At 53.1% G+C, this 27,349-nt stretch overlaps 1 protein-coding gene across 1 annotated transcript in view; it reads right to left on the bottom strand.

Moving 5' to 3' along the window:
• The window catches only part of ETS1 (ETS proto-oncogene 1, transcription factor), an 80,943-nt gene extending 59,717 nt beyond the window's left edge, over positions 1 to 21,226 (bottom strand). Inside the window, exons 1-3 of the mRNA XM_064732062.1 lie at positions 21,180 to 21,226; positions 13,588 to 13,670; positions 11,273 to 11,417 (exon numbers count right to left, since the gene is read on the bottom strand). Of these exons, the coding sequence (XP_064588132.1) occupies positions 11,273 to 11,417; positions 13,588 to 13,659 (217 nt within the window). The 5' untranslated portion in view covers positions 13,660 to 13,670; positions 21,180 to 21,226. The remainder of the gene's footprint in view (positions 1 to 11,272; positions 11,418 to 13,587; positions 13,671 to 21,179) is intronic.
• Positions 21,227 to 27,349: the final 6,123 nt, after the last annotated feature.

Genomic DNA, 27,349 nt, shown 5'->3' on the forward strand with positions numbered 1-27,349 from the left:
GGCTCACAGGAGCGGCTGCAGGGATTTGGGGATCTCACTCCAAGGGAAGGCAGTGGGGTTTAGATGCCTAAAGGCTTTCTGGTAAGTGATACAGCCAAGGTTTTCCAACCCCCAGCTGTAAGATCAGTCTGGTGTCCTAGATATTATCCCTGAGAACCCTTCTGCCATAAAAAGCCAGGCTGGCAGTGCTTGGAGCAGCCTTCCCCTGAGCAGGGCACAAGATGAGCTTTGAGGGCCCCCAGCCCAAACCATTCTGGAGAGTGAATCACACAGACCTGGCAGAAAGGCATTTCTCTGTTTCCATGACCATGGGCACTGGGAAGGGTCCCCAGGACTGGGAGTTTGGGTGAATGAACCCCCCACCCTCTGGGGAGAGGAGGTTCCACTGCAGGGTCCTTGCAGTCCAACACTCATTGCTGCAAAGTTGGGATGAAGAGGGGTCTGGGAGAGCACAAGAGATTAGGGACCCCATATTTCCACCAGAGGCTCCAGGTAAGGTGAGAAACATCACAGGCACAAAGCAGGCTCTGGAAAAAGAGGTGCAGAGAGCTCCTTTGGAAAGCCCAGCCCTGGCTCTGCTCAGAAAAGGAGGAATCACTTCCATTCCCAGCTGGCAGCAGGAGCAGCTTGGGCTGATTTCTGTCTCATTTTAGAAGTAGAGCAGAGAGATGCAATCCCTTACAGGCCTTTCAAGGAATATCCCTCCAAAGGCTCTCCTTGCTTCTCTAAGCCTGGCACTTCCTCCTGCTCTTCCCCTCTCCAGCCTGGACAAGCTCCCAGAGCTGAGCTGGGCACAGGACAGTCCCATCCTCCTGGAAGTGTCTTGGAAATAACAATTAAAAGAATCGAAAGACCATCCTAATTGCCCCCCTCCCTCTCCCAAATGTCTGACAGCAGTTTCTCAGGCTGAAGTGATGCAAATAGCTCAGATAAGGCTCAGATAAAGTATCTGTGCTCTCGAGGGCTTATCTGTGCTGAACACCAACTCCAAAAATCCTGAAATTTGCCCCGTGGGACTGTCTCTGGAGCCTGATTTCCATCTGAAGCCCCGACCTCCAGAGGCTGCAGAAACAGCTCCTGTTCAAATGCATTCTTGAGATAGCAGGGTGGGACCCGGCAGGTCTGCAGCTCCCCTGCTGCGGCTATCTGGGATTTGCCTCCTGGTGGGAATGTTGCAAGAGGGAGCTGATGGCTCAAGGAACCGGTGACGGCACCTTTCACCACCCAGAGCTGAGGGAAAACCTTCTCAGCTCTGATGGAAAGATCACTTTCCCTTGCCTAGAGAATGTTCCGGGCTGGCTTTTGCTTTCAGGCCCTGCTCGGTGACTGCAGGCAGAGGGAAGGCTTGGGGGACAGCTCAGGGTGCTGGGAACTCCCTCAGGAATGGCAGTGTGGGCATTGGGATGAGATTTGAGTTCCTGGGGGCAGCAGGGGTCTGGGTGCAAAGTCTCCCTGGTTTCTGGCAGGATGCAAAGGCAGTCAGCAATCCCTGGGACAAGGTCTGAAGGAACACACCTGGCTCCCAGCAATGGCCAGTCTCTAATATTCATTTATAAATGCTCTGCTTAGTGAGCCAGCCTTTCCAAAAACACACAGAGCTGCAAAATGTGTGAGAGCTGGGAGTGACACCCATTGCTATTCCCATTCCCAAGCTGCAAAAGGTGTGAGAGCTGGGGATGAGACCCATTGCTATTCCCATTCCCATTCCCATGCCCATTCCCATTCCCATTCCCATGCCCAGAGCACAGGTCAGGATGGGAAAGGAGCTGGGAAATCCAAGGCCAGGCTCTGAGAAGGATAATTGGGATCTCTTTAGGTACAAAGGCCCCTGGGCTCTCACCTGGGCTGAGACCATTCCTTGTTCTATGGGAGCACCCAGGGCCAATCCCACATTCCATGTGCTCTATATGGAGTAACAGAGAGCAGGAAGGATCCCCCCATGGAAGGTTTGTGACCAAAGAATCCATGATTTAATCATTTATACACCTCATGCAAATCTGGCAGGGATGGGAAAATGGAGCTATCTGAAAACCCTTCAAAGCTCTGCAGAAATTGCCCAAATCCCGCTGATCCAAGCAGAGAGAGATTTCCTCTCTGCAGAGGTTTGCAGCCGACAGGCAGAGTTCTCAGGCAAGAATAACGATGAAATTCTATAGGATGGCTCACAAACCAGGGAAAATACTTCATTTCCTACTAAAAATTCCCAACAGCCCATTCCCAAAGGGCCACAGGACTGCTGTAGAGTGCTGGCTCCCCTTCCACCCCAAAACTGGGATTGAGGGAAAACTTTCTGTGGCACTGGCAGCCCCTGGGCTAACTATGAGCCCCAAAAATCCCAGAGATTGATGGAAAACGAGTGGGCAGAGTGGAGTTCCCAGCTCTGCTAGTCCAGAATGAACCACAAGGCACCAAATCCCAGGGATTGAGGGAAAATGAGTGGGCAGATCTGGGGTCCCAGCACTGGGAGCAGCAGAGTGAATCACAAGGCACCAGATCTCAGGGATTGAGGGAGAACTTTCCGTGGCACTGGCAGCCCCTGGGTTAACCATGAGCCCCAAAATCCCAGGGACTGATGGAAAAATGAGTGGGCAGGGTCCCGCTCTGAGCACTTAACCACAGTGCACAGTTCACTCCCAGAGTGAGCCACAAGGCACCAAATCCCAGGGACTGATGGAAAACACTCCATGGATGGCACTGGCAGCCCCTGGGTTAACCATGAGCCCCAAAATCCCAGGGATTGAGGGAAAATGAGTGGGCAGAGCTGGGCTCCCAGCACTGGGAGCAGCAGAGTGAACCACAAGGCACCAAATCCCAGGGATTGAGGGAAGACTTTCCATGGCACTGGCAGCCCCAGGGTTAACCACAGCGGCGCCCTGTGAGGCAGCGATTTCTGCTTTATTTCAGCAGGGGAAGTGTGTCCCGGCCTGATTAGCCCAATGGTTTCCTCTTTTCCCATAACCTCCAGACCCCCATGGCCTAAGTGTTTACTTTCTGAAATAAAAAATCTGCCAGTGTTTTTCTTTTTGCGGGGCATGTGTATTTTGGGAGGGCTGGGGGGAGGAGGCGCAGGGGGAGTGAATGGGCCGCGAGGCTGGCGCACACCTCCCTCCCCTTCCCACCCCTCACCCCAGCTCCTTCCCAGCTGCAGCCTCCGAGCTGAGACTTCTGGCTTCGATGTGAGGAAGAGAGAGAGAGAAATGCATTAATGAGAGAGTTCAGGCTCTCTGCAGCAGCCATAAACACGAGGAACATCTGGAGGGAGAGAGGTGCTCCGAGCTGCCAGCAGCTGAAGGGATCAGGCTGTTTGCAGGGTCCTGGATTCCCCACTCCTCACAGCCCCTCTGCCTGCTCTGCTCTGCTCTCCTGGCATCCCATTGTCTATCCAGGGAGAAAACACAATCAGACAATCCTAAAGGCTGGAGAAACCCTCAGGCCCACCACTAAACACTAAACTGTGGTGGACATGTGGTGTCCCCCAGTGCCACATTGACAGATTTTTTTAACATTTCAAGGGACAGGAATTCCACCACTTCTCTGGGAAAGCTGTTCCAAATATCTCTCCTCACTTCTCTTGCCCTCCCTGCTCCTCACCAGCCCAGCGAAGCCCCCCTAAGTGCTGCCACCAGGGCTGGCCACAGGCAACCAAACCCTCTGGAGAGGGTGCTCTGCTGCCCAGTGTCCCCACTGGTCACAGTTCTGAGGAATTTTCTTGGGAAAGCTCAAACACGACACCCCCTTCCCCCCCAGTTGTGCACTGTGTACTCTGTCTGAAGTGTTTGGTGCTGCAGGATGGTTTCCCCCTCTGGAAAACCCAGCAGGTACATCCAGCTCACTCCATCCCTACAGAGGGGTCAGTCCTGCTCCAAGGGCACCCCAAAATGAGTCTGTTCTGCAGGCAGCCTCCAGGCATCACAGAAACCCTGGCCAGGCTGTGGCTCAGATCTCTTCCTCCTGGACATCCCATTGTCCCTTCCCCAAGGCACACTGGAGCTCTCAGTGCTGCTGCTCATTATTGCAGCTCCCAAACTTGAGCTCTGCCTCTTGCTGAGCTCCCATCCCCTGTTAAACCTGAGAATCCCAGCAAATCTCCAGGTTTCTCCCAAAACCAACACTCCAGCTTTGCCCCAGCCTCATCCCAGGGCTGAGCACAATCCCTCATCCCCAGCTGACTCTGCAGCTCAAGTGGGAAAAGAGCTCTGAGTTCATTCTCTGCTGATGACCAAGGCACAGGGAGCTCCCTGGGGTTTTGTCTTGGACAGGCAGCACAGAGAATTTTCCAGAGTCAGGCAGGAAACAAATGGAAAACTGAAAGCCTGGATTTTTGTGATTCTGTCGCCTCAGTGCAAATAGTCCTCTGCAGCAGGTCCCAGCATCACTGAGTGTCACACTGTTAAAAATAGGTTAGAAAGTGTTGTAAAATAGTTGATAGATGGTTAAGCATGTACTGTTAGTTTGGTTGTTATATTGTAAAAGGGGGTAAAGGGTAGTTATAAGAAATCAGGTACTCAAGGTACCATCACACACCTCAGTAAATGCACCACGAGCCAGCCTGGGCAGAACTAAATGGCCAATCAAGGCCTTAAACCTTCATGCAAATGAAGGATCCAAACAGAAATCAATCCAAAGGGACAAAAAACAGGATAAAAAGGGGCTCCTGACCCACTGAATCTGTGCAGGGATCAGGGACATTGCTGCTGAGCAGCCCCAGCACCGGCGCAGCTCCATCCTTGACAGGAACGTTCCTGCTCAGCCTGGGCCCCCTGCTTCAGGCCTTTCTTTTTCTTATAATAAATGCTGAACTCACTTTAGTACCAGGAGTCTGGTCCCATTTTCAACAACAGGAACCCCTGGGAATGTTTTGCCCACCAGGGAAACAACAGGATCCACAGGAGCCAGCAACTCCAGCTCCCACTGACCTGAGAGCAGAGCAGGGGCTGCTCGTGCTTCCCAGCAGAGTCACACACACCACAGGCATCCCACAGGCATCCACAGCCCTGCAATCCATTCCCAAGGCATGGAGGGATCTCCTCTCTCCACCAACAGATTGGAAAGTGCCCTTAACAGAGAAAATTATGTGTGTCCTTCAGCAGCCCAGATTGTCACAGAGTCACAGAATAATGAGGTTGGAAGAGACTGCTAAGATTATCAAGTCCAACCTATGAAGTCCAACCTATCAAGTTTCCCAGCACAGCAGCTGGGACTGGCCTTCAGCTGGAGCCCACGGAATACCCAAAGATCCACAAGGGAAAAGTGAAAAACTCCCATTCCAGACAGGCCCTAAACAGCCCCAGAGCCAGAGAGGCTGTGTCACCTCAGCGGCCAGAGGTGACACCAGAGCCCTGAGACTTGCTCAGCCCCTGGGCCTGGCAGAGCTGAGGGTCAGGGAATGCTGCAGCAGGTTGGGAAGGGCAGGAGTTTGTGCAGGGCTTTCTCTGAGCCATGCAATGATTTCCCATCCAGTGCATCCCTCCCTGTGGGACTCACCCCAATTTCCTCCTATCCTGCTGTCCTTCACCTTCCTGCACATCCTCCTTTAACTATTCTGGTTTGCTAAAGAGCGTGAGGAGAGCCTAGCTGGCCCAGGGATGAGCCTGGCTGGCCCAAGGGTGAGCCTGGGATGCCCAGGGAAGGAGTGGCTGGCCCATGGGTGATCCTGGCTGGTCCAGGGGTGATCCTGGCTAGCCCAGGGATGATTCTAGCCAGCCCAGGGATGAGCCTGACTGGCTCAGGGTGATCCTGGCTGGCCCAGGGATGATCCTGGCCAGCCCAAGGGTGATGCTGGCTGGCCCAGGGAAGGCCTGGTTGGCCTGGGGGTGATCCTGACCAGCCCAGGGATAATCCTGGCTGGCCCAGGGAAGGCCTGGCTGGCCCAGAGGAGGCCTGGCTGGCCCAGGGATGATCCTGGCTGGCCCAGGGGTGATCCTGGCTGGCCCAGGGAAGGAGTGGCTGGCCCAGGGATGATCCTGGCTGGCCCAGAGGAGGCCTAGCTGGCCCAGGGATGATCCTGGCTGGCCCAGGGAAGGCCTGGCTGGCCCAGAGGAGGCCTGGCTGTCCTGCAGGCAGGAGCAGCAGCTGTGCGTGCCCTGTGAGAAGGCTCCCATTCATCTCAGCGAGAGCATGCGGGGGAGGCAGCGCAGCACAGGGGAGGGGGAAGTGTTGGAGGAGGCTGAGAAAAGGAAGGAGGCCACAGTTAAAAATAGGATAAAAGGACATGAAAAAAAAAAAAAGCAGATTTAGAAAAAAAAAAAGCTTCGCTCAGAAAATGCTCTGCAGCTGGAGAAGCCATCGGGCTGAGCCTGGTCAGCTTTACCTTCCCCCCTTCTCCTCCTCCTCCTCCCCAAGCCCCCTTCCTCCGAGCGTGGGCCTGGAAGGCGGCCCAGAAAGCGCTCACAGAAAACGTTTTCCTGCGGGTTCTCCACCGGGAGAAGGGCAGGCAAAGGAGGGGACACGTGGGGAAAAGCAGGGAGGCTTGGCCACGGATGTGGGTGGCCCCGTGGGACCCCGGCCCGTGGCCCTGGCTGGGCTGGGAGCCGGGCTGGGAGGAGGATCACAGGGTCCAGCCCTGCTGGGTGTGGGCACAGAGCACACCGAGGTGTTTCTGCAGCTGCAGGGCCTTGGCTCTCCTGGCCAAAGCAGCTCCACACCAGGGCAGCCCAGGCTGTGAGGAGTTGATGCCCATGAAGCACCAGCTCTGCTTTTTGCTCTCCAAAAGGTCCCTGGGATGGTCCAAGAGCAGCCTGGACATGGCTCAGAGCAGCCTGCTCTGGTGGAAGGTGGTCCTGCCACCTTTGGGATGAGATGATCCTGAAGGTTCCTTCCAACCCAAGCCAGCCCAGGATTCCGTGATCCATTTCTCAGTGAAGCCAGGAGCACTCCCCCAGATGCTTCAGAAGCATCCAAAAGGCTGGGAATACCTTCAGTCCAAGGATGCTAATTCAGCACAGCAGCTGTAGAAAGCTCTTCCGCTGGAGTCAGAGTGGTTCCATCCCTCACTTGCCATTAACAACAGTTTTATCTCCCCTATCAGTAAGGAAAACAAACCCACTCTGGGTGGAAGGGGCTGTTAAAGTGGCCTTGGCTCCTAAAGGCAGCACAGCCAGCCCTGAGTCTGTGCTGAAATTGCCATGGAATCACAGAATCCCAGAGTGGTTTGGGCAGGAAGGGACCTTAAAGATCATCTCATTCCAACCCTTGCACCACAGGCAGGATGCACCCCCCTAGATCAGGTTTTTCAGGTTGGTCAGAGCCCCACAATACTTTGATAATTCCACTAGCAAATCTTTTCTTCCACTCCAGTTTTACACCCAATGTCGTATAATCCAAAAAATATTCCCAGGGATGATTATTAGGATCCTCTTTCTTTATGAGTTGACCATAAGGTGCTAAGTGTGGCTTTCAGCAACCTTTCAGCAGCACTTTGGGCAGCACCTGCAGTTGGGTGGCAGATGGAGCAGTCAGGGTGCCTTTACAGACCTGATGCCAAGGAGCAGAGCTACATGCCCTTGTGTAGCTCATCTCCCCCCTCCTGGCAGGCTGCCTTCAGATACTGGAGAGCTGCTCTAACAATTTGCCCAGAGTTTGCTCTTCTCCAGGCTGAGAAAACACCTGCAGGACTCTGGCTTGATGTCAGACTCCATGTGCTGCACTGGGGGCTCAGACCATTCTTGTTCTTGGAATTGTTGTGGCATGCTAGCCACTGTTGATTGTTCTTCATTGTGGTACAGGTAATAAATAGTTGATTGTTTTAATAAAGACACACTTGAAACAATAAGAGCTAAATTTTAAAGCAAAATTATTTCAGAAAAACTCCTAAACCTGTGACCAGTTACCCCAGCCCAGCAGAGCAGCCAGCAGCTCCCCTCTGGATGCCTTGTTCTGTCACCTCTGGGCTGGGCCTTTCCCTCCTGTGGTCATCCCTGGGCACTGACATTCCCAACATGTGCATCACACATTGTGGTACGAGCTGACAAATAAAACTGACTCCAGTCCATTTTCAAATGTTGGCCTTTCAAGACAAAAAACTCCACCCCTTCTTGCTTTATCAATGAGCTAAATCCACATCAGGCTTTCCTTTATCCATATCACAGAATAATCTTATCAGCTTCAAGCACAGTGTAAATAAACTTGCTCAAGCTTCAAAGGCAAAGCATCTTCCCTAAACGCAAGCAGCTCTCAAACTCTTAGAAATGTTGTGGGTTTCTATTGCAGGAGGATATATTCACACTTGCATTTTCCTTGTTGACTTGTTTCTTTCACCAACATCAAGACCATGAAAACCAAAATAGCCTCTGGTGCAGCAGAAGAATAGATGACAAATGGTTTTCATGTGCAGCTGAGACACAAAGGAGAAATGAAAGGCTGTTCCTGGCCCCATATACAAATAAGAGTTTCCTCTCATTTAAAATTAGAAACTGCTCTAGACTGAAGAACCAGCAACATGAAAAAACAAATCAGAGAAAGAGCACCTTGCATTGCAACAGGAAGAACTGAAAATTCTTAGGTATTGCAAGCGACCCAGGGGCCTGTCCTGCTCATCCCAACTCTCCAAAAGCTGTGTGGATCAAAACCTGTAGAAGACAGCAACAGCTTGGATTTCCTTCCCTGGCTTCACTAATGTTTGAGGCAGGCTCCAGCCTCTGCAACAAGAAAGTTCACAGAGCCATGGTGGAGTAAGGAAGATCTGGGCTGCAGATATGTTGGTCCCTGGAGAGAGCACTTTCACAGAAAACAGGAGAGGGTTGGGAAAAAAACCCTAAAAAAACTTTCCAGGCACAGACTTGCAAAATGTTTGAGCAAATCCAAATGCTGCCAGGCAGATTTCATCAGAGCAGAGCTGACATCATGCTGAGAGAGGTCACTCACAGGAGTTGAGCAAATAGCTGGAATAAGGATGCCTGAGAATAGCAGAGGGGCTTTGCTCCAGCCACAGCTCTCTGTGTCCACCTTCTGCTCACACTCAAGTGCTCACTCAAGGATAAAGGAAAAATAACCAAATGCCTGAACCTTGCCAAGGAGAGATTTCAAACTGTACATTTGACTCAGCAGTCACTGTTCTGCTGAACCCTCAGCTGCAGAAAGTCCCTGAACATCAGGGCTTGCCCTCCCCAGGGGCCAGCGAGCACCACCAAGGAGCAGGAACGCTCACAGGAGAGCTGCACATGGTCAGGGGAGCTTACACAGGGTTTGAGTGCTTCAGGACAGGCTTCTGTGGGACTGAGGGGAAACACAAACTTCATCTTGGCCCTTGGAAAGGTCACCTTGTGCAACTTGAGCTCTTTCTCTTGGTTCTGTGGCTGGGCTGTGCTGGGGGTACCTGAGCCCTGGGCTGCTCCCTCCTCACCCAGCTCAGGCCAGAGAATATCTGCCCTTCCAGCTGCTCCTCCAGGAGTCCTGGAATCCCAGCCTGGGCTGGCTTGCACGGCACCTTAAAGCTCATCTCATTCCACACCACAAGAAGCAGGCCCAAGCTCAGCATGAAAATTCATCTGCTGGGGCAAGAATCAGACCCTGGAGCTTTTCTAACAACTTCCAAATAACAGAGGTGTAAGAGGAGACATGAGGCAGGGAAGGAATTCCCTGGGCCCTGGCAGGGAAGGCATGAACACATTCCCTAGGCCAAGGCAGGGAGCTCCTTTAGCTGATGGCCCAGTGTGGCCTCTCCTCTCCAGCTCTGGTGATCATCAACCTCCCAAGAAATCAAAAACTCCCAGAACTGGGTTGGAGTAGACCTTAAAGCCCACCCAGTGTCATGGGCTGTGACACTTTCCACTATCCCAGGTTGCTCCAAGTGTCCCAACCTTGGACACCTCCAGGGCTGGGGCAGCCCCAGCTGCTCTGGGCACCCTGTGCCAGTGCAAAGCATTGAGTTACAAGAGACCCTAAAATGCCAGCAGAGTGGAGTGGGAATTTGGGAATCCCTGTTTCCTTACAAGCCTCCATGGATGCCACTTTGCAAAGCCACTAAGCAGGAGCCATGACACCAGTCCTGCAGATGGCAGGAGAAGTGCAGAGGGTGCAGCCAGGCAGGCGCACCCTGCCCATGGGATCCTCCCAGAGACCCCAGGAGCAGCAAGCAGGGCTGCTGCCCCCACATGCAAGGGAGGTGCACACAGAGCTCCAACATTCCAAAAACCAGCAAAAAAACAGCTGAAAGGGGAGAGGAGCATTCCCACATCATGGCAGGGAAGAGGGAAGCTCCCACCCTTCAGCATCACTTCAATAGGTGGACAATAGATACAACTCCCCAAATTTAAGGGTTTTTTCTCACTTCTGGACCAATCCTCACTAAGGGAGCCCCTTGACACCATCAAGGCAGGTGCCAACCTGGCGATGCTGTGCCTGAGGGTGGCACTAAGGACAAAAACCCCAATAAATGATGGCAGAACTGGGGCAGAAAGCAAATCTGGAACAACACTTGGTGGGGACACAACAACAGAGCCTGGCGGGGATTTGGGCTCCTTTTTCCTGCTGAGGCTGCTCTGAGCCCACCAGCACAGGGAAGGTGCCACCCCTGTGTCCTACCCGTGCCACCACAAATATCATACCCATGCCACCACAAATGTCTTATTTGTGCCACCTCGTATCCTACTCGTGCCACCACCATGTCCTACCCATGCCACCACAAATGTCCTACTTGTGCCACTACCTTGTCCTAGCTGTGCCACCACAAATGTCCTACTCATGCCACCGCAAATATCCTACCAGTGCCACCCTGTATCCTACCCATGCCACCATGTCCTACCTTTGCCACCAAAAATGTCCTACCCATGCCACCTCCATATCCTACCCATGTCCTACGTGTGCCACTGCCATGTCCTACTCGTACTGCTCCATGTCCTACCCATGTCCTACCTATGCCACTCTTGTGTCCTACTCATGTCACCCTGTGTCCCACCCATGCCAATGCCGTGTCCTACATGTGCCACCACAAATGTCCTACCCATGCCACTCCATGTCCTATCCATGACATCACAAATGTCCTACCAGTGCTACCCTGTGCTTTATCCATGCCACTCCGTATCCTACTCATGCCATCTCCATGTCCTACCAGAGCCATCGCCTACCAGTCCTACCAGTCCATGTCCTACCAGTGCCATCCCCATGTCCTTCCCTGGCCACCATAAATGTCATACCACTTCCACTCCCATGTCCTACCCATGCCACCACAAATGTCCCACCCATGCCATCCCATGCCCTGTCTGGGCCCCTCCCTGTCCCACCAGTGCCACCCCCATGCCCTACCCATGCCACCCCGTGCCATCCCGTGTCCTACCCGTGCCGTAGTGCTCCAGCCCGGTGGGCACCTCCTGTGTGGCGGGCTCGTCCCAGAGCGGGCAGCAGGGCCGGGGCTGGCAGCAGGAGGCCTGGAAGGCACAGGTCACCCAGGGATCCTCGCAGGGAACAGGCACTCCCTGTTTCTGGAAGGAGCACAGGGAACTGTCAGGGGACGGGGACCCCGAAATGTGCGGGGGGCACTGGGGCTGCCCCAGGATCAGGCAGCGGGCCCTGCTCTGGTAGATCCCAGCTCAGCTGGCTCAGGGGTGTTGGGACAAAAAGGGCTTTTTTCACACCAAGATGAGGAGAAAAGTGAAGGTCAGAGTGAGGCTGAGCTTGGCAAGATTGCAGCCTGGGGGTCTCCCATGGGGACACCCTCTGTGGCAGGGCTTTGTTCCACTCCCCACAACTGGGAATGTCATTTTTAGGCAGCGGGAGGCCCCAAAACACCCCCCAAATCGTAGGAGGTCACCAGGGGGTGCAGAACCACAGCCATGCCCAGGCACTGAGGAGGAGCCTGGTCCCAGCTCTCATATTTATGTTCCTCTTCCTATTTATAGGGATATTACTTGGGATTATTTTCTTTATATTTGGGTTGTTTATGTTGGTTTTATTGGTGTGTCCACAGAGATGTTTATACATGTGGTATGCACACATGGATATATGAGTTATACACCTCATATGAAACATACAGATGCATCTATAATTTATATAACATAATATATCATTACCCAAACATTGCATAATAAACATATTATTATGTGTTAACACACAATACATTATAGATGTACTGATTATATGGGTGACATAAGAATTTATACACCCACACCTATGTAATCCTAGCTTATAACTCTATATAAATTGCACATTCATTTTTATTGTACATGAAGCTAAATTTATACTTTATAAAGAACTATACATGGATATAGAGGTATTTAGAAACATGGATTTGTTTAGATTGGGAACAAAGCTTTAATAAATGATCCCAGGATTTAATTTTCCTTTTATTTCATACACACCTATTTTATACATATATATTTATGTATATATATGTACACACCATATTTATTATGTGCATCTGTGTGTATATTTTATATGTATATATATTTACCATGGACCCACACACATATACATATATACCACAAAATAAATACATTGCATTTAAATGTTTGTCTCCCTAGAAGAGGACAATACCATGCACATACCTATAAATAAATGCAGGATGTTTGAATTTTTTATCATTGTTACCATTTCCCTGCGGGGGAATAGATTTCCTTGATGGCAAATCAATATTTAAAAGCCAAATGCTTGCTCGGAACCATTTAAAGGAAAGCTGTGAAGCTGCCTTGGGAATATTCCATGGCTCAGGATGGGCTTTTCTTCTCAGTTTGGGGAAAATGTTGGGTTTTAGCACAAGTTCTGAAGTGTCAGCCCAGAGCTTATCTGACCTCCAAGGCTCAGCAGTTCTTTGGACAAATGGTTAGAAATGCCATTTCTCTAAGTAGAGATTTGATTTCTCTGAATATATTTCTCTGGTTTATTGAAATATAGATCAGATTTCCCTAAATATAGATCTGATTTTCCTAAAAAAGGCTCAAATCCCTGCTCAACCTGTCCCAGGATGACACTCCAACATTTGTTACATACAATCACCCATCAGCTGCAAACAGACCAGAGCTGGCTTGGGACAGGGAGCACCAGAGTGGTCCCAAAACTCCAGAAAACCACGGGAGCCTTTCCCAGTGGCTGCCCTGCTCTGGGCTGGTCCCACTGGTCCCAGGTGAAGGAGGCAGCAGGACAAAGCTTCCCCTGACACTCCTCCCAACACCAGCACAGGAAATCCCACCCAGGATCCCATTTCCAGGGGAGGTTTGCAGGCTCCAGAGGGTCAGAGGAGCTCTGGGTAAACACTCGGAATTCAGGGCTGCCCTGAACTACCTCAAACCTTGGATCCTCAGGAGATGGCACCGAGCTGGGCCAGGGCTGGAGAAATCACAGCAACATGAGAGAAAACTGCTGGGGGAGGAAACTGGCCCCAATTCCGGTTTTTGATAGAGGCATGGAAAGGTTTGGGTTGGAAGAGACCTTAAAGACTGTCTCACTCCACCCCCTGCCATGGGCAGGGACACCTTCCACTATCCCAGGTGGCTCCAAGCCCCAATGTCCAGCCTGGCCTTGGGCACTGCCACAGCTGCTCTGGGCACCCTGTGCCAGGGCTGCTCACCCTCACAGGGGTGAATTTCCTACAAAAATCTCATCTGTGCCCACCCTCATTCAGTGCAAGGCCATTCCCTTGCCCTGTCTGTTCCTTACCATCATTCCAGGCCGAGCCAAAGCATAAGGAGCTGCATTGCTGATGGCTGTGTCCATATAATAACTCATCATCTTGGAGGTGCCTGCAGGAACAGAGAGGGGCATTAGAGTCCATGCCATACAAACTGACAGCACCAGCTAAATCCATGCTTTCCACAGCTGTATAAAGCTTGGAGCGCTGTCTCCTTAATGCGTTTAGGCTGGAAAAGTTAAGAGGAAAAATACCTGGAATAATAGGAAATATTGTGATTAGAGGGGTCGTGTCAACAATGCAGCACCCAGATGCAGGAGTGGAACCAGGAGAGAGCCTGACAATGGGGAATGAATTAATGAATGATCACCTGCAAGCTGAGGGAGCTGCTCTGAGGGAAGAAGATGAGATCATATTTCCTTTGCTGGAGAATTGGTGGGAAATTGTTGCCAATTTTTTTTTTTGAGAGAGAAAAAAAAAAAGGCAGTTTGTTGAGATCAACACCTTTCCTGTGAAAGCTTTGTCAGGCCCTGTCTGCCTCACAAAGAACTTTGCTGCTTTCAGGACACATCCTCTGGTTTTGCTTAGGTTTTCCTGGCTGAATCTCAGCCTTGCAGTCCCACATGGCATTCCTCACTCGGGATTCACTCTCCTGAGCAAGTCCTCCTGCCAGAGCTGCTCATTAGCTGGACTTTTAATCATCCCTGAAGCCATTTGTGTGGCTGAGGCAGAGGAGCTGCACTGTGGCTCTGCTAGCAGAGCTGTGGGGTTTCTCCCTCTCTCCTTGCAATGCCAATTGGGAACACAGGGCCAAGGCAAGGTCTGTGTTTTGGGGATGTGACTCCAAGGTGCTGGAGGACAGAGGGAAAGGGAATAGCCTGGGCTGGGCAGGGTTGGCTCGGGCAGGATGGGCCCTGGAGCCGTGGGAATGGCTGTTCCCAGCCTGGTGGTGCAGAGGAGCCGCTCTAAGCTCCCTGAGGACACAGCCCTGGCTCCTGGGGACCCCTCTGCACGCCTGCAGAGCCTGGGCTGTGGCCACTGCAGCTGCAAACACCTGGCTGAGTTATCTTCCAGCAAAATCCCAGAATCATCCAGTCCAACCCTTAACCTGGCACTGCCAGGTTACCCCAAGTGCCACTTTACACGTTTGGAACACCTCCAGGGAAGGGGACTGCACCATGCCCTGGGCAGCTGTGCCAGTGCTTGGCAAACCTTTGAGTGAAGAAATGTTCCCGATATCCAACCTAAACCTCCCCTGGTGCTACCTGAGGCTGTTTCCTTTCCTCCTGCCACTTGTTTCCTGGGAGAACGGGGAACTCCTCCTGGATGCCCTCTCCTTACAGGGAGTTGTGCAGAGCCAGAATTCACAGAATCACTGGGTTGGAAGGGACCTTCAGGATCATCGAGTCCAACCCAGCCCCAACACCTCAACTAAACCCTGGCACACAGTGCCACATCCAGGCTTGTTTTAAAGAGGGCCCCCTGACCTCCTTTTCCTCAGCTGAGCCCCTTTCCCAGCTCCCTCATCAGACTCGTGCTCCACGTGTTTTGTGCTCAGCTCTTCTCAGCAGAACCAGCTCACCCACATCACCTCCAGCCCCCACTTCCACCCTGGACCCTTGAACATCTTCTGGAGGCCCTGGGACTCTCCCAGCTTTCCCTCTGGTCCTTGCCCGGGGGCTTTGCTGCTGCCAGAGCTCTCTGCAGTTCTCCACCCCCGGGGCAGGGCAGAGCTGCTCTGGCTCTCACTCAGCACCTCAGCAAACAGGGACCCCCAGAGCATCTCCCCCGTGCCCTGTGAGTAATGGCCCAACACAAAACACCTGCATGTGCACAGTATTAAATTATCATCATCATTTCCTGCTGGTTATTACTAACTCTGCCTCGAACACCAGCAGAATTTTTTTTTCAAACTTCTCTTTTTTAATTCACAAGACTGAAAACTACCCCTGCGTGGTGGAAGAACAACCAACCTGTTTCTCTTTGTGCTGTACCCAAAACCACACCGAGTGCGAGTTAGTGTGGCTGAGAAGCCTTAACTAATCTCAGCATCTGTGCACGCCCTGCCAGCCCGCCCTAACGAGGCGTTAAAACGCCTTGGCTTCAATCTCCTGCAGCTGGGGCAGCTGCAGCTGGGCCAGACAAAGTGTGTGCAGCCCTGTGCTGCAGCCTGGCTGAGCACAGAACGTTGGGGTTCCAAGGGACCTTAAAGCTCATCCCGTGCCGTGGGCAGGGGCGAGTTTAGGCTGGAAAAGTTCTCTCTTTCACGAGACCAGGGTGCTTTAAACCCCGTCCAACCTGGCCTTGAGCATTTCCAGGAGGGAGCATCCCTGGCATGAAGGGCATCCCCTAACGCAGGGCAAGGTGCTCCATCCCAGCCCATCACACCCCTGACCCCGACCTTCAGCACATGGAAACCATCTCAGGTAAACACGGGCTGGCCTTGCCCTAAAGCAAAGGTTGATGCTGCCAAACAAAGCAGGACAGGCAGGGTGGAACAGGCAGAGAGAGCTGGGGCTGTTCAGCTGCCACAGTGACAGCCACGTGTGTGAGGGTGAGGGCTGTCAGGGCTGTCAGCCCCGGGAGCAGTCACGGAGCAGTCACAGAGCAGACCAACCACTGCTCTCTGCTCTGCAGCTCGTGCAGCAGCAGCTGGGCTTGCTTTGGGGTTTTCTCCCCTTTTGGAGGAGGCAGCTCACTCAACAGCAGCTCTCGAGAGTGCTTCACGCCTCGCTGCTCTCCTTTGCATCTTTCTCAGGCTGAACCTTCCAGCAAGGCACCTCACGCTGCTGCTCGAGGCCGTGGGTGTGCCTGAGCTCAGCAGCACCAAACCCATCCTGACACCCAGGACAGGCTTCGTGCTGCAAGGAACAGCAACAGGATTCAAGCAGAGCTGCAAAGCAGCCCCAGCAGCTCCCTCACAGCCTGCAAGAGGTGAATTAGCATCTCTAGACAGCGGCTCCAAGACATTCAGAGCCAGTTTGCTTTCTGGTTTCTCTTCCCCTCCAAACTGAGCTGTTAAAAAGCACAAGAGAGGGGCAGGAGCACAACACAAAACTCAGCAACAATTTGCATCCCCATGTCTGTGGGTTCAAGAGAAGTTCTGGTTAAACACAAATTAAACCAGTTCCCCACCCTGATGCAGGTTTTGTGGGTGACAGTGGTTAAAGGGCAGAGAAACACAGGCTGGAGGCTGGGAAAAGGACCTAGAATCATGGAATTCCTGAAGAAGGAACCCAAAAAGGACCATTCCAAGCCCACACTATGGATGGCAGGGATGGCACCCAGTCGGTGACACACCCTGCTGGAAAAGGCAGGTGGGCAGATCCTGGGCATGGAATAATTGTGCTCTGGAAAAGGAGGCAGGGACAGCACAGAGAGAGCTCTGCTCTGCTTTGTCCAGGCTAATTTTAACAGAACTTCCACCACTTCCCAGAGGAAACTACTTCACAGCCCAAAACATCTCTCACTGTCAGCAAGTTTCCCTGATGGCTGAGCGATATTTTGCTTCTCTTCAGCTTCCTCTAATAAGAGCCCAAAGAGTTCCTCTCCTGCCCTGGATGCTGTCAGGGAGCTCAGCTGAGCTCTGCTCCAGGCTGGAGCTCTCCGGGCAGGTAATTTGGCTGATACTGAGGAAATCACTGCAGATTTGCATCAAGATAATCCAGAGCCACAGCTTGCTGAGAGCTGCTAGTAAATAGAGGGGAATCTGAACCATTTGGTAAAATCCTTCATGATTTAACAGCTTGACTTCAGCCTCATTGTTTGCTCTTTTTATTCCTGTCCTATTGTGAAAACATGTGTAGGAGAAACAGCATTTATTTTGGGACTTGATCAAGTACCAGCCAAAGCTATTACACTCTTGGGTCATTTCTAAACTAAATTAAAATTTTAATTTCATTTCAACATCCATCCCTCCTCTTTTACAAGGTTGGGGTTTTTTTAAATTTTAAGTCAATTACCGAGCTTGGTTTAAAAAGGGAAAAGCTATTTGTGCTCATGATTAAACACATAACCCCTTGCAGAAGTTGGGAAGGAATTAAAAATGAATATTAGAATAAAGTGAGCTTTGTCTGTTGGATATATGAAGACACTTGACAGTATTTTCACGTTTGTTGTTTGTTGTTCAGGTTTATGTTTGCTCAAGGATGGGCAGAGGGAAGTGGAGCGATGCCACAGTGATGTCTCAGTGGCAGAGTCAAGTCCCATCTCTGTTTCCCAGTTTAATGCTCCAACCATGGCTCTGCTGCAAAGTCCTGAGGCTCAGCCTGTTCCCCAGTTTCTGAGCTGCAGCACCACACTCAGCTCTGTCCCACATCCCTCAGCCCAGCTGGACACCAGGGAAGGTGTCACTGCAGGGTGGCACACCTGGGACAGCCACCAAACACTGCTCGAGTTCTGTCCTCCATCCCAATAAACCAAGAAAATTCCTTTTCCGTGGGATCTGATGAGAAGCCAGGAGGATGGGGCAGCATCAGCAGCCCCACCAAAATATCTCTGGCTTGAAGAAGGTGAATCAAGGTTTTAAGAACCTGCAGCAGCCCCTTTCACACCCCCACCCTCCTCAGGCTGCCTGGCTGACCCAGAGCTGCTCAGTGATAACCACTTCATTTTTGCATCCAGCAATAATTTATCATCTTTGAGGGGGTGGGGCAAAAAGCCGCTGGAAATGACATCCTTCCGCCAGCCTTTAACCCTTGGGATGCGGGCACTTTCCAGGCCGCCTGCCAGCCCGTTCCCAGGGGAAGGAGGGCTTGTTGATCTGTTGGCATCTTAGAAACCTCCTCCCATTCATCAGCCCCCGGCACCACCTCGCACAAAAGGAGCATCCCTAAGGACAGCAGTGGGCAGGAGAGCGCTTTCTACACTTAGAGCCATGATTTGAACAGATTGGCCGCACTAAATCCCACCTTTCTTATGATTTTATAACTTTGGAGTGTTCGCACCCGGTTTCCTGCGGGGCAAGCGGGCGGGGCAGCAGCAGTGCTGCGGTGAACAATAGAGCAGCAATGGCCCTGCTGCAATGGCCCCGCTGCAATGGCCCTGCTGCAGCCGCTGGAAACACCCCGGGAGGGTGAAGGGCCGGGACAAGGTCACCCGGGAAAAGTGATGGGGCGAGGCCGAGGGTGAGAGCCCCGGGCCGCTGGCGGGCGCTGCTTGCCGGGGCTCGGCCTCTGGAGGGGACGGGGCAGGGGCCGCCCGGCAACGCATCCCTGGCACTGCACCCCTGGCACCGCATCCCTGGCAGTGCATCCCTGGCACCGCATCCCTGGCAGTGTATCCCCGGCACCGCATCCCTGCACCGCATCCCTGGCAGTGCATCCCTGGCACCGCATCCCTGGCAGTGTATCCCCGGCACCGCATCCCTGGCACCGCATCCCCGGCACCGCATCCCCGGCTGCTCCGGTGCTCCCTGGGCTACTCCCTCCCCCGGGGCCTGTCAGATATGAGGGCACCTCTAGAGCCCTCCCGTTTGGCTTTGCACCCTGCCTGGGATGAGTGACAGTGCCAGGGGGGTTAAAGTTTGCCCCACAAAGCCCTGGCTCTCTGTGCTCAGAGTAAACTGCTTTTTCTCTACGTTTCCCCTGCTTTCTGCTCATCCATCGATTACTCAGCTGCTAATTAAGCTAAGATAATGCCCCCATCAGCAGCCCCAGCAGATGCACAGTGAGCTGACAGCACGGGTCAGGCAGGAGAGGGTTTAGGTGGGATGCCAGAGCTGCTGCCATTAAATCACCCTGCTCTGCCCCAGCTCACAGCAGCCACTGGCAACTGCAGGAGGATGTGAAGGGAGGGTTAATTAGGTCAGCTGTTGTTTCTCTCACGAATTTGCCTCTGTGAGGCAGTCGACTCACGGCACAATGCCACAGGCCAGGCCCTCAGCTGGGGCAGAGCACAAGGGGAATGAAGGGGATCAGTGTCCCACTGTTCAGAGAGGGATCCCTGCCCTCTCACACCTTGCCCATCTCACAGAGCCCAGCCTCTCCCTGGCACAGGGCCTTGGGCTCAGCTGGGAGTCCCCCAGGATCACTGTGGCACCTCCAGCAGGACACATGGAGCAGCCTGCCCCAACCTGCTCTGAAATTCCCACCAAGCCCTGCTCTTCCACAGGGCCTCAGACCACTGGGGAACGTGGGGTTGGTTACCTTCTGTTTCTTTGTGCCTCAGCTTGGGAAAGAGGTTTGGGATCTGGAGGGGCACACAGTCCCTCTCCCAAAGCTCTGTGGTGAACCTGAGGACAAGGGACACACACACATCCCAGTGCTGGGGAGCACCTCAGGCTTCCACACACCTCAGCCCTAGGCAAGCAGAAAAGACCCAAACAAACCAGGCCTGCCAGAGCGTTATTTACACAGCAGGCAGGGTGAAAGCTGCACACCCAGCAGAGCAGGGGGCAGCAGGACCGGGCTGCAGCAAGACTGGGCTGAGGCAGGAAGGGGCTGAGGCAGGAATGGGCTGAGGGCAGGACCAGGCTGAGTGCAGGACCGGGCTGAGGCGGGAATGGGCTCCAGCAAGACCGGGCTAAGGCAGGACGGGCTGAGGCAGGAATGGGCTGAAGCAGGAATGAGCTGAGACAGGAATGGGCTGGGGCAGGACCGGGCTGAGGCAGGAATGGGCTGAGGGAGGAACGGGCTGAGGCAGGAATGGGCTGAGGCAGGAATGGGCTCCAGCAAGACTGGGCTGAGGCAGGACCGGGCTGCAGCAGGAAGGGGCTGCAGCAGGAAGGCAGCCCTGCCCAGCCCGGCCCCAGCCCACCCCGGCCTCAGTCCAGCCCCAGCCCGGCCCAACCCGGCCCAGCTCGGCCCCGGCCCGGCCCCAGCCCGGCCCAGCTCGGGCCCGGCCCGCAGCCCCAGGGGTGGCAGCTGGCAGCGCAGCAGGGGAAGCTGGCAGTGCCTCTAACACCGAGAGAGTGGCCACATGCACAGCAGTGATTTACAGACTAACGGGAAGGGGAAGGCCTTGCTGGGCTCCTCAGGGACTCGCAATTCCCACTGCCTGGGCCGGCGGGGCAGGATTCTGCTCTTCCCAAGGAATGGCAGCACATCCCTGCAGTTGTCACACTCCAGCTTCCCCCAAGGCAAATGCTGACACGTGTGGGACTCTGGGCCCTTAGGGGATGGCATCACCATGGAAAACCCCTGGAGGGGTCATAGCAAATCCTTCCAATCATCCCTGCAAAGCAGGAATCAGCCCCAGGTCTGTCTGTCTCACCCTGGGCACTTTGGAGCTCCCCTCCCTCACAGCACAACCAAACCAAATTACACCAAAACCAAATTACAATGTAGAACAGCAAAGGAACTGCAAATTTAATTCACTGTACTAATGCCAGTGCATAGCCTTCCACCTCTATGAGGAAAATAATAATGTTCTCCTAAATCTCCATATAAAATTTCTGTACCATATATATACATATACACATACATTTTTAAAGGGAGTCATCATCTGAGATATTTACAGAAGGTCCTGAAGTAGCAAATACACAAAGCAGTTACTGGGTGAAACTGGAAATTGAGAGAGGAAAAGTAAATCACTACAAACCAAATCTGAGGTGTCCTGAAAATGTCCACAGGTACCTCCAGCCCCCGAAAGAGTTCAGAGAGCCTCTCCCCCCACCACTTACGGCTCAGCTGAAGGACCCGGGGAAAAGCTCGATATCCTCCCACACTTGTGTCCGCTCTCCTCCCAGCTACCTGGTGCTCTCCGCGCTGGAGCCGGGGAGGATGGAAATACCATAGTGTTCGAGGCAGGGCTGCTATTCAAAGGGAGGGGGAGTGGTCAGCCCCGCACCCAGGGCGCTGCGAACGCCGTCAGCCAGGAAAGAGCCACCTCTGGCCGCTGTCACGGCGCTGGGGAAACAAAACAGCCGCTGCTTGGAGCCGGGCATGGGTACAGCCCTGCCAGCCCGCCGTGGGGTGGCCTTTGGGCCCGTGCTCTGTGAGTGCACCCGGGGCTCCAGCCTGCCCAGGGCTGCTGCAGCCCCAAGTCCCGTCAGTGGAATTTATTCCCGCCCAGGGACCAAGCCAAGGCTGGCAGAGCACGGCCAGGTGGGGCTGTGGCAGCCCTGACCCCAAAGCCCAGCCCAGCAGCTGCCGAGGTGCCCCAGGGCAGAATCCCCTTCCCCTGAAGGGCCCTGGCACCGCTCCTGTCCCTGCCCTGTGCCGTCCCGGGCTCTGCTCCCTGCCTTACCCCAGCCCTGTTAGGCTCCAGCCTGCTGCCAACCCTGCCAGCTCTCGGCACGTACCCCTGGAACCAACAGCGTGCCCTGGGGGCCGCTGCTTGCTTTTAAACCCCTAAAGGCTGAGGGAAGCTCCCTCCTTTGCTCCCTGGGCAGCGCTGGGAGCCACCGGAGCAGCTCTGCCAGGGCTGGATTGTCCCGACCCGCATCTGCCCAAAGCCCAGCCCCAAGGCAGGTGCTCAGGGTGTGCGGGGCCTCTGCAGGCAGGAGAAGGGCAGGAGAGCACATTCCCGGCTGGCCAGGACCGGCAGAGGGGCAGAAACACAGCGTGCAGTGATCTCAGTCCTTTAACGCCCCGGGGATTATCCAGAGGCTCTGGAAGAGCAGGATCTTTGCCGAACACATCTGTCCTCTTCTTCACAGCCTGGCCTGGGAATTCCAAACACCAGTGGCCCCCCAAATCCCGGGTGCAGGAGGACATGCCCATCCCGCTCTCCCTCTCGCTCTCCGGGCAGCAGAGCCGCCTTTTCCTCCAGGAGAGGGCTCCAGGCTGGAATCTCTGCCCATCTCCAGGCTGGAAATTCTGCCCAGCTCCAGGCTGGAAATCCTGCCCAGCTCCAGGCTGGAATTCCTGCCCAGCTCCAGGCTGGAATTCCTGCCCAGCTCCAGGCTGGAATTCCTGCTCAGCTTCAGACTGGAAATCCTGCCCATCTCCAGGCTGGAACTCCTGCCCTGCTCCAGGCTGGAATTCCTGCCCAGCTCCAGGCTGGAAATCCTGCCCAGCTCCAGGGCTGGAAATCCTGCTCAGCTCCAGGCTGGAAATCCTGCCCATCTCCAGGCTGGAACTCTTGCCTGCTCCAGGCTGGAAATCCTGCCCTGGTCCAGGCTGGAATCCTTGCCCATCTCCAGGTGGAAATCCTGCCCTGCTCCAGCTGGAATCCTGCCCTGGTCCAGGCTGGAATCCTTGCCCATCTCCAGGCTGGAAATCCTGCCCTGCTCCAGGCTGGAAATCTGCTCAGCTCCAGGCTGGAACTCTTGCCCTGCTCCAGGCTGGAACTCCTGCCCAGCTCCGGGCTGGAACTCCTGCCCTGCTCCAGGCTGGAAATCCTGCTCAGCTCCAGGCTGGAATTTCTGCCCAGCTCCAGCACGGATCCCACCCCGCTGTGTCCATGAGCAGCCCAGGACCAGCCCCTGCCAGGGGCAATGCCCAGGCCCCAAGGGCTCCATGTGTGCTGCTCCAGGAGCAAATGGGGCACTGGGAGCAGCTGCTGGGATTTCCCTGGAGATCTAACAGAGACTGTAAGAGGAGAGCAGCAAAGAGCTCCCAGCCCCAGTGGGGCTCAGCCCTCAGTGCCCCCCTGCACTGACCCCAGGAGGTTCTGCTTGCAGAGAATCTGCAGGAGGGGGTGATTTCCAGGGAATTTAACAGCACTCTCATAAAAAACCCAAGCAGCCTGTACATCTGAGTGCTGTCACTGCTGAAGGGTCGGTGTGTGGAGACTCCTTCCCCTGCACAACCCTATGGGTATTTTGAGTACTCTCAGCACAGTGGGCATTTGCAAAGTACAAACCAAAGCTGTGTTTGCTCCCATGTGGATAATTTCTGCCTGCACAGGGCTCCTGTAGCATCTCTTGCTGCCAAATGTTCCCCAGAGAAATCAGATGTTCTGAACAAGTGTTCACAGGATAAAAGTCCCTCCTGTCCCCCTCTCCCAGACCAGGAGGCTGCTAAAATGCACAAAGTGACAAATAACAAGAAAACCCCATTATTTATGCACATAAAAGTATTCCCAGGTCCTTCAGGAGCTGCCAAATGATGGATGAATCTCTCCTTTAGCCCTGAATTTAGAAAGACACAGCTCCAGGTGGCCCAAATCAGTTACCTGCTGGACTGGCCAGGCACGGCTCCCTCTTGTAGCTGTTTTAACACAGGAAATTATTTACAGGGTTCCATCTCCCCAGGAAGATTTCCAGCCTCCTGGGCTTTGCTACAAAGGCTCTGTCACATCTGAGCTCCAAAGGAGTGGAATGTGTTCAGCAATCAATTTTTATCTGGGCAACTCTTCCTGGGATAACCCTGCTGGCAGCTGCGAGCAAGATGTCCTTGCCTGGATGCTGTGCTCAGGAGGGTGCTGGGCTGCAGAATTCAGACATTCACAGCTCTGTGGAGTGGCTGTGCAGCCAGCTGGGAGGCTGGGATGTGGAATCCCAGAGCCATGGAATGCTTTGGGTGGGAAGGGACCGTGAAGAACACCAGGTCCCACGTGGTTGCCTGGTTTCAGGGTCACTGCTGTCACATCAGTCACCCCAAGCAGTTGCTTCAGCTCACAACAAAAAGTAGGGTTAAATTTCGGGCAGCTCATGGAATTGATCATAAAGTCATTGCACTTTCCATGGCAGCTGCTTTGGGTTTGCTCCGTGCTCATAAAAAATAAAGCGATCCCTTAATGTTTCCCTGCAGCAGTTATTGATGGCTGCACCAAATTGGGGATGTCCTGGGGATGTTTCACAGGTTCTGCACTCATAGGCTGCTTAAATTTGGGGGCCCTCAGGCTCCTGTTGAAAGATGCAGCACACTGGTGTCAGCAGAAGCAGCCCTTTCCCAGTACCCTGAGAAATCCTCAGCACCACTTGGGGTGGGAGCTCAGAGCAGCAGCACTGGGAGGGTGACAGCACCTGGAGATGCTCCTGGTTTGTCTGCTGGAGCTGGGCAGGGAGCTTGGATCATCTGGGCAAAATTCAGCCCAGTCCTGAATGTCACCGACTGTCACCTACCTGTGCTCCACTCCCTTGCAGCCCCAGGTTCCTCTCCAGGGAAACATCCCTGTGCTCCTGCCTGTGGATCATAAAGCACTAAAGGGGAGAAGCTTCCAGAGCCCTTCATGGATCACCATTCCCATCTTATTCTGGGAAAGCAGAGAGGGAACCAACAAAATTATCCTGAGCACCTGAATCTCTGCTTTTGGTGTTACCCCAGGCAAAGAGTGAAATGGGGATTCCTGAGCTGGAGGAACCTTGCCAGAGTTTGCCCTGGGAGAAGGTGGCACAGCCAGATCAGGAGCTGCCTGTGCCTGGCAATCCATGGCAGCTTTGCCCAGGGAGATGTTCCCTCTGCCCTGCTCAGAACCTGGGCGTGACTCACAGCCTGTGCCCAGATGTTCAGAGCTGGGCACATCTGGGACCCAGCTGCTGACACCCTCTGGAGCTGCCTGTCCTCAAAAACCAACAGAGACAGCACCAGAGCTCATTCCTCTGGACCAACCCCATGAATTCCCTCCTGTATGGAGCCCAAGGATGCTGAATGTCTGAGCTAGGGGGAAATTTCTGCCCTCCCAAGCAGGAGAAGGAGCTTTTTCTACCTTTGGATCAGGCAGGAGAAGGAGCTTCTTCTACCTTTGGATCAGGCAGGAGAAGAAGCTTTTTCTACCCTTGGATCAGACAGGAGGTCAGAACTTGCATGTCCATTACCTTGGATGTGCAGGGGCAGCATATGCACTAAAAATCTGAGTGCACAGGAGTATCCTGAATGCCTAAACTGCCCCAAAAGTGACTTTTGTGATGCTCCTTAAGGCTGGGAGCTGCTGCATGTGGATCTCCTCCACATCAACCAAGATAACTGTGATGAGCTGGCTCATCCATTGTTTATCCCAGTTTTCTAAGGGAGATCAGCTCTGTGTAAAAACAGGCATTAAACAGGGAACATCTGAAGCTGTCAGGACTGGGTGAGAAATGGCATGGGGAAAAATTCCTTTTTCATCTCTCTCCACACGCATAAAAACACGTGGATTTGTATGGAGGTGAGAAAACCCAAAATCACACCAATAACAACATTTTCTTCCCTGTGAGACTGCGGAGGCCCTGGCACAGGGTGCCCAGAGCAGCTGGGGCTGTTCCTAGATCCCTGGCAGTGGCCAAGGCCAGGCTGGATAGGGCTGGAAGCCCCCTGGGACACTGGAAGGTGTCCCTGCCATGGCAGGGTGGCCCTGGATGGGCTTTAAGGTCCCTTCCACCCAATCCATTCTGCCATTCTGAGATTTGGTCACGTTTTCACTCTGGAAGAGGAAGTGAGAAGTTTCCACTCAGCTCTAACTCTGCTGTTTAAGCAACATCTCCAGGGAAGTTCCAACCAGAACATCTCCAGCCTGAGCCCTTGAGATGCAAACTTGTGGATTTTGCATAGTTGGCACAAAACCCGATCCCTTTTCTAGAGGCCAATGTGAACATTTTCCTTGCAAACTCCTTGTGCAGGTGCCTGCCCACTCACACCATTAATAAAGTCCTGAAAGCTGCAAGAACAAGGTAAATTAATTCTCATTTCTATCAACTTTAACTGAGAAATCAGTCCTTACTCACAAGTTCTCCCTTTGCAAGAAGAATTTGGCCTCTTGGTTGGAAGAAGGATCTTTGATTAGCCTGCTACACTCAGACAAAAAGCCAGCGAGGATCTCATCACACACACCCTCTTCAAACTGTAAATTAAAATCCTCATCCAGAATCATTTAATCGAGGACTATAAAGCCAGATTTCAGAAGTGCTCTTTTCCCAGGCAGGCACATAAATAGAGATCAGATTTATAAAAATGCTATCAGCCAACAATTCCTGCTCGAACACATCTGGCCAGATTTCAAAACTAATTCAGCAGCCAGTTAATCACTTGCTCTTTATTATTTAACTTACTATTAGCATTGGGGGTAAAAAAAAACCCCAAGAGATATTTTTATTTTCTTTTATCTGTTAAAATATTCCCTGCATCTTGCTGGGGTGGAATTCAAAGCCTTGATAAAAATCATGACATTTTTAAAAAGTCAACTGCTTCTCAAGCCCATGTAAAAATGCAGGGGGTGAATTGAGATCACTTCACTGCTTCCCTTTGCAGCTCCTTGTTCAAAAAATGAGATTAGCACTGCACTGAGAATGCCACATAAAACCCACCCAGAAAATAATCAGCAGCTTCTGAGGGTTGAGAGGGGATGGGAATGAATGGGAAGCTGAAATTCTCATTATTGCTGCTGGTTCTCTGAGGACACCAGAGCACATCTCAAAGCTTTGTGTCCCCAGGGCTGGCTGTGGTGGAGGTGGCCCTGCCTGGACAGCAGAGAGTGGTGGCTGTGGTCTCCTGGGTTTGGAATTCCTACCTCCTGGCAAGCAGTGGCTCCAAAAATATTGGGGAAGGGTTGAGCAGTGAAAAAGGATGAGAGCCTCATCTCTGGAGGGGTCTAACAGTGGGTTAAGGTCAGTGGTGGAAACCCAGGGCACTGGGAATGTTTCTCTGTCTGCTCTGGGGTGCCCTGACCCCCAGGGGAGTTCTGACTTTGACCCTCATCCATGGAGAAAGTTTCCCAGACTTCAACATAGACTGGAACCCACAAAAGCATGAAATATATTACAGAGAGTAGTGTAGGTGCATCACTTGGTGAGAAATTGAGGTTTTGGGATTTTTAGTATGTTGTGGACGGAAGCAAGATGGAGGGCACAGGGTGTCATCCTGAATTTCTTTTTCTTCCTTCTTCTTTATGGGTTTGTGTAGCATTTTGTAATTGGGCAGAAAAGTCCACATTGAAGCTTTTGGGGATCAGTTATTGGGTTAAAAGGGAAAATAATCCAGGTGTCAGTTC

Source organism: Zonotrichia leucophrys, chromosome 24 (assembly GCF_028769735.1).
Source record: "Zonotrichia leucophrys gambelii isolate GWCS_2022_RI chromosome 24, RI_Zleu_2.0, whole genome shotgun sequence".
Classification (NCBI taxonomy): Eukaryota; Metazoa; Chordata; class Aves; order Passeriformes; family Passerellidae; genus Zonotrichia; species Zonotrichia leucophrys.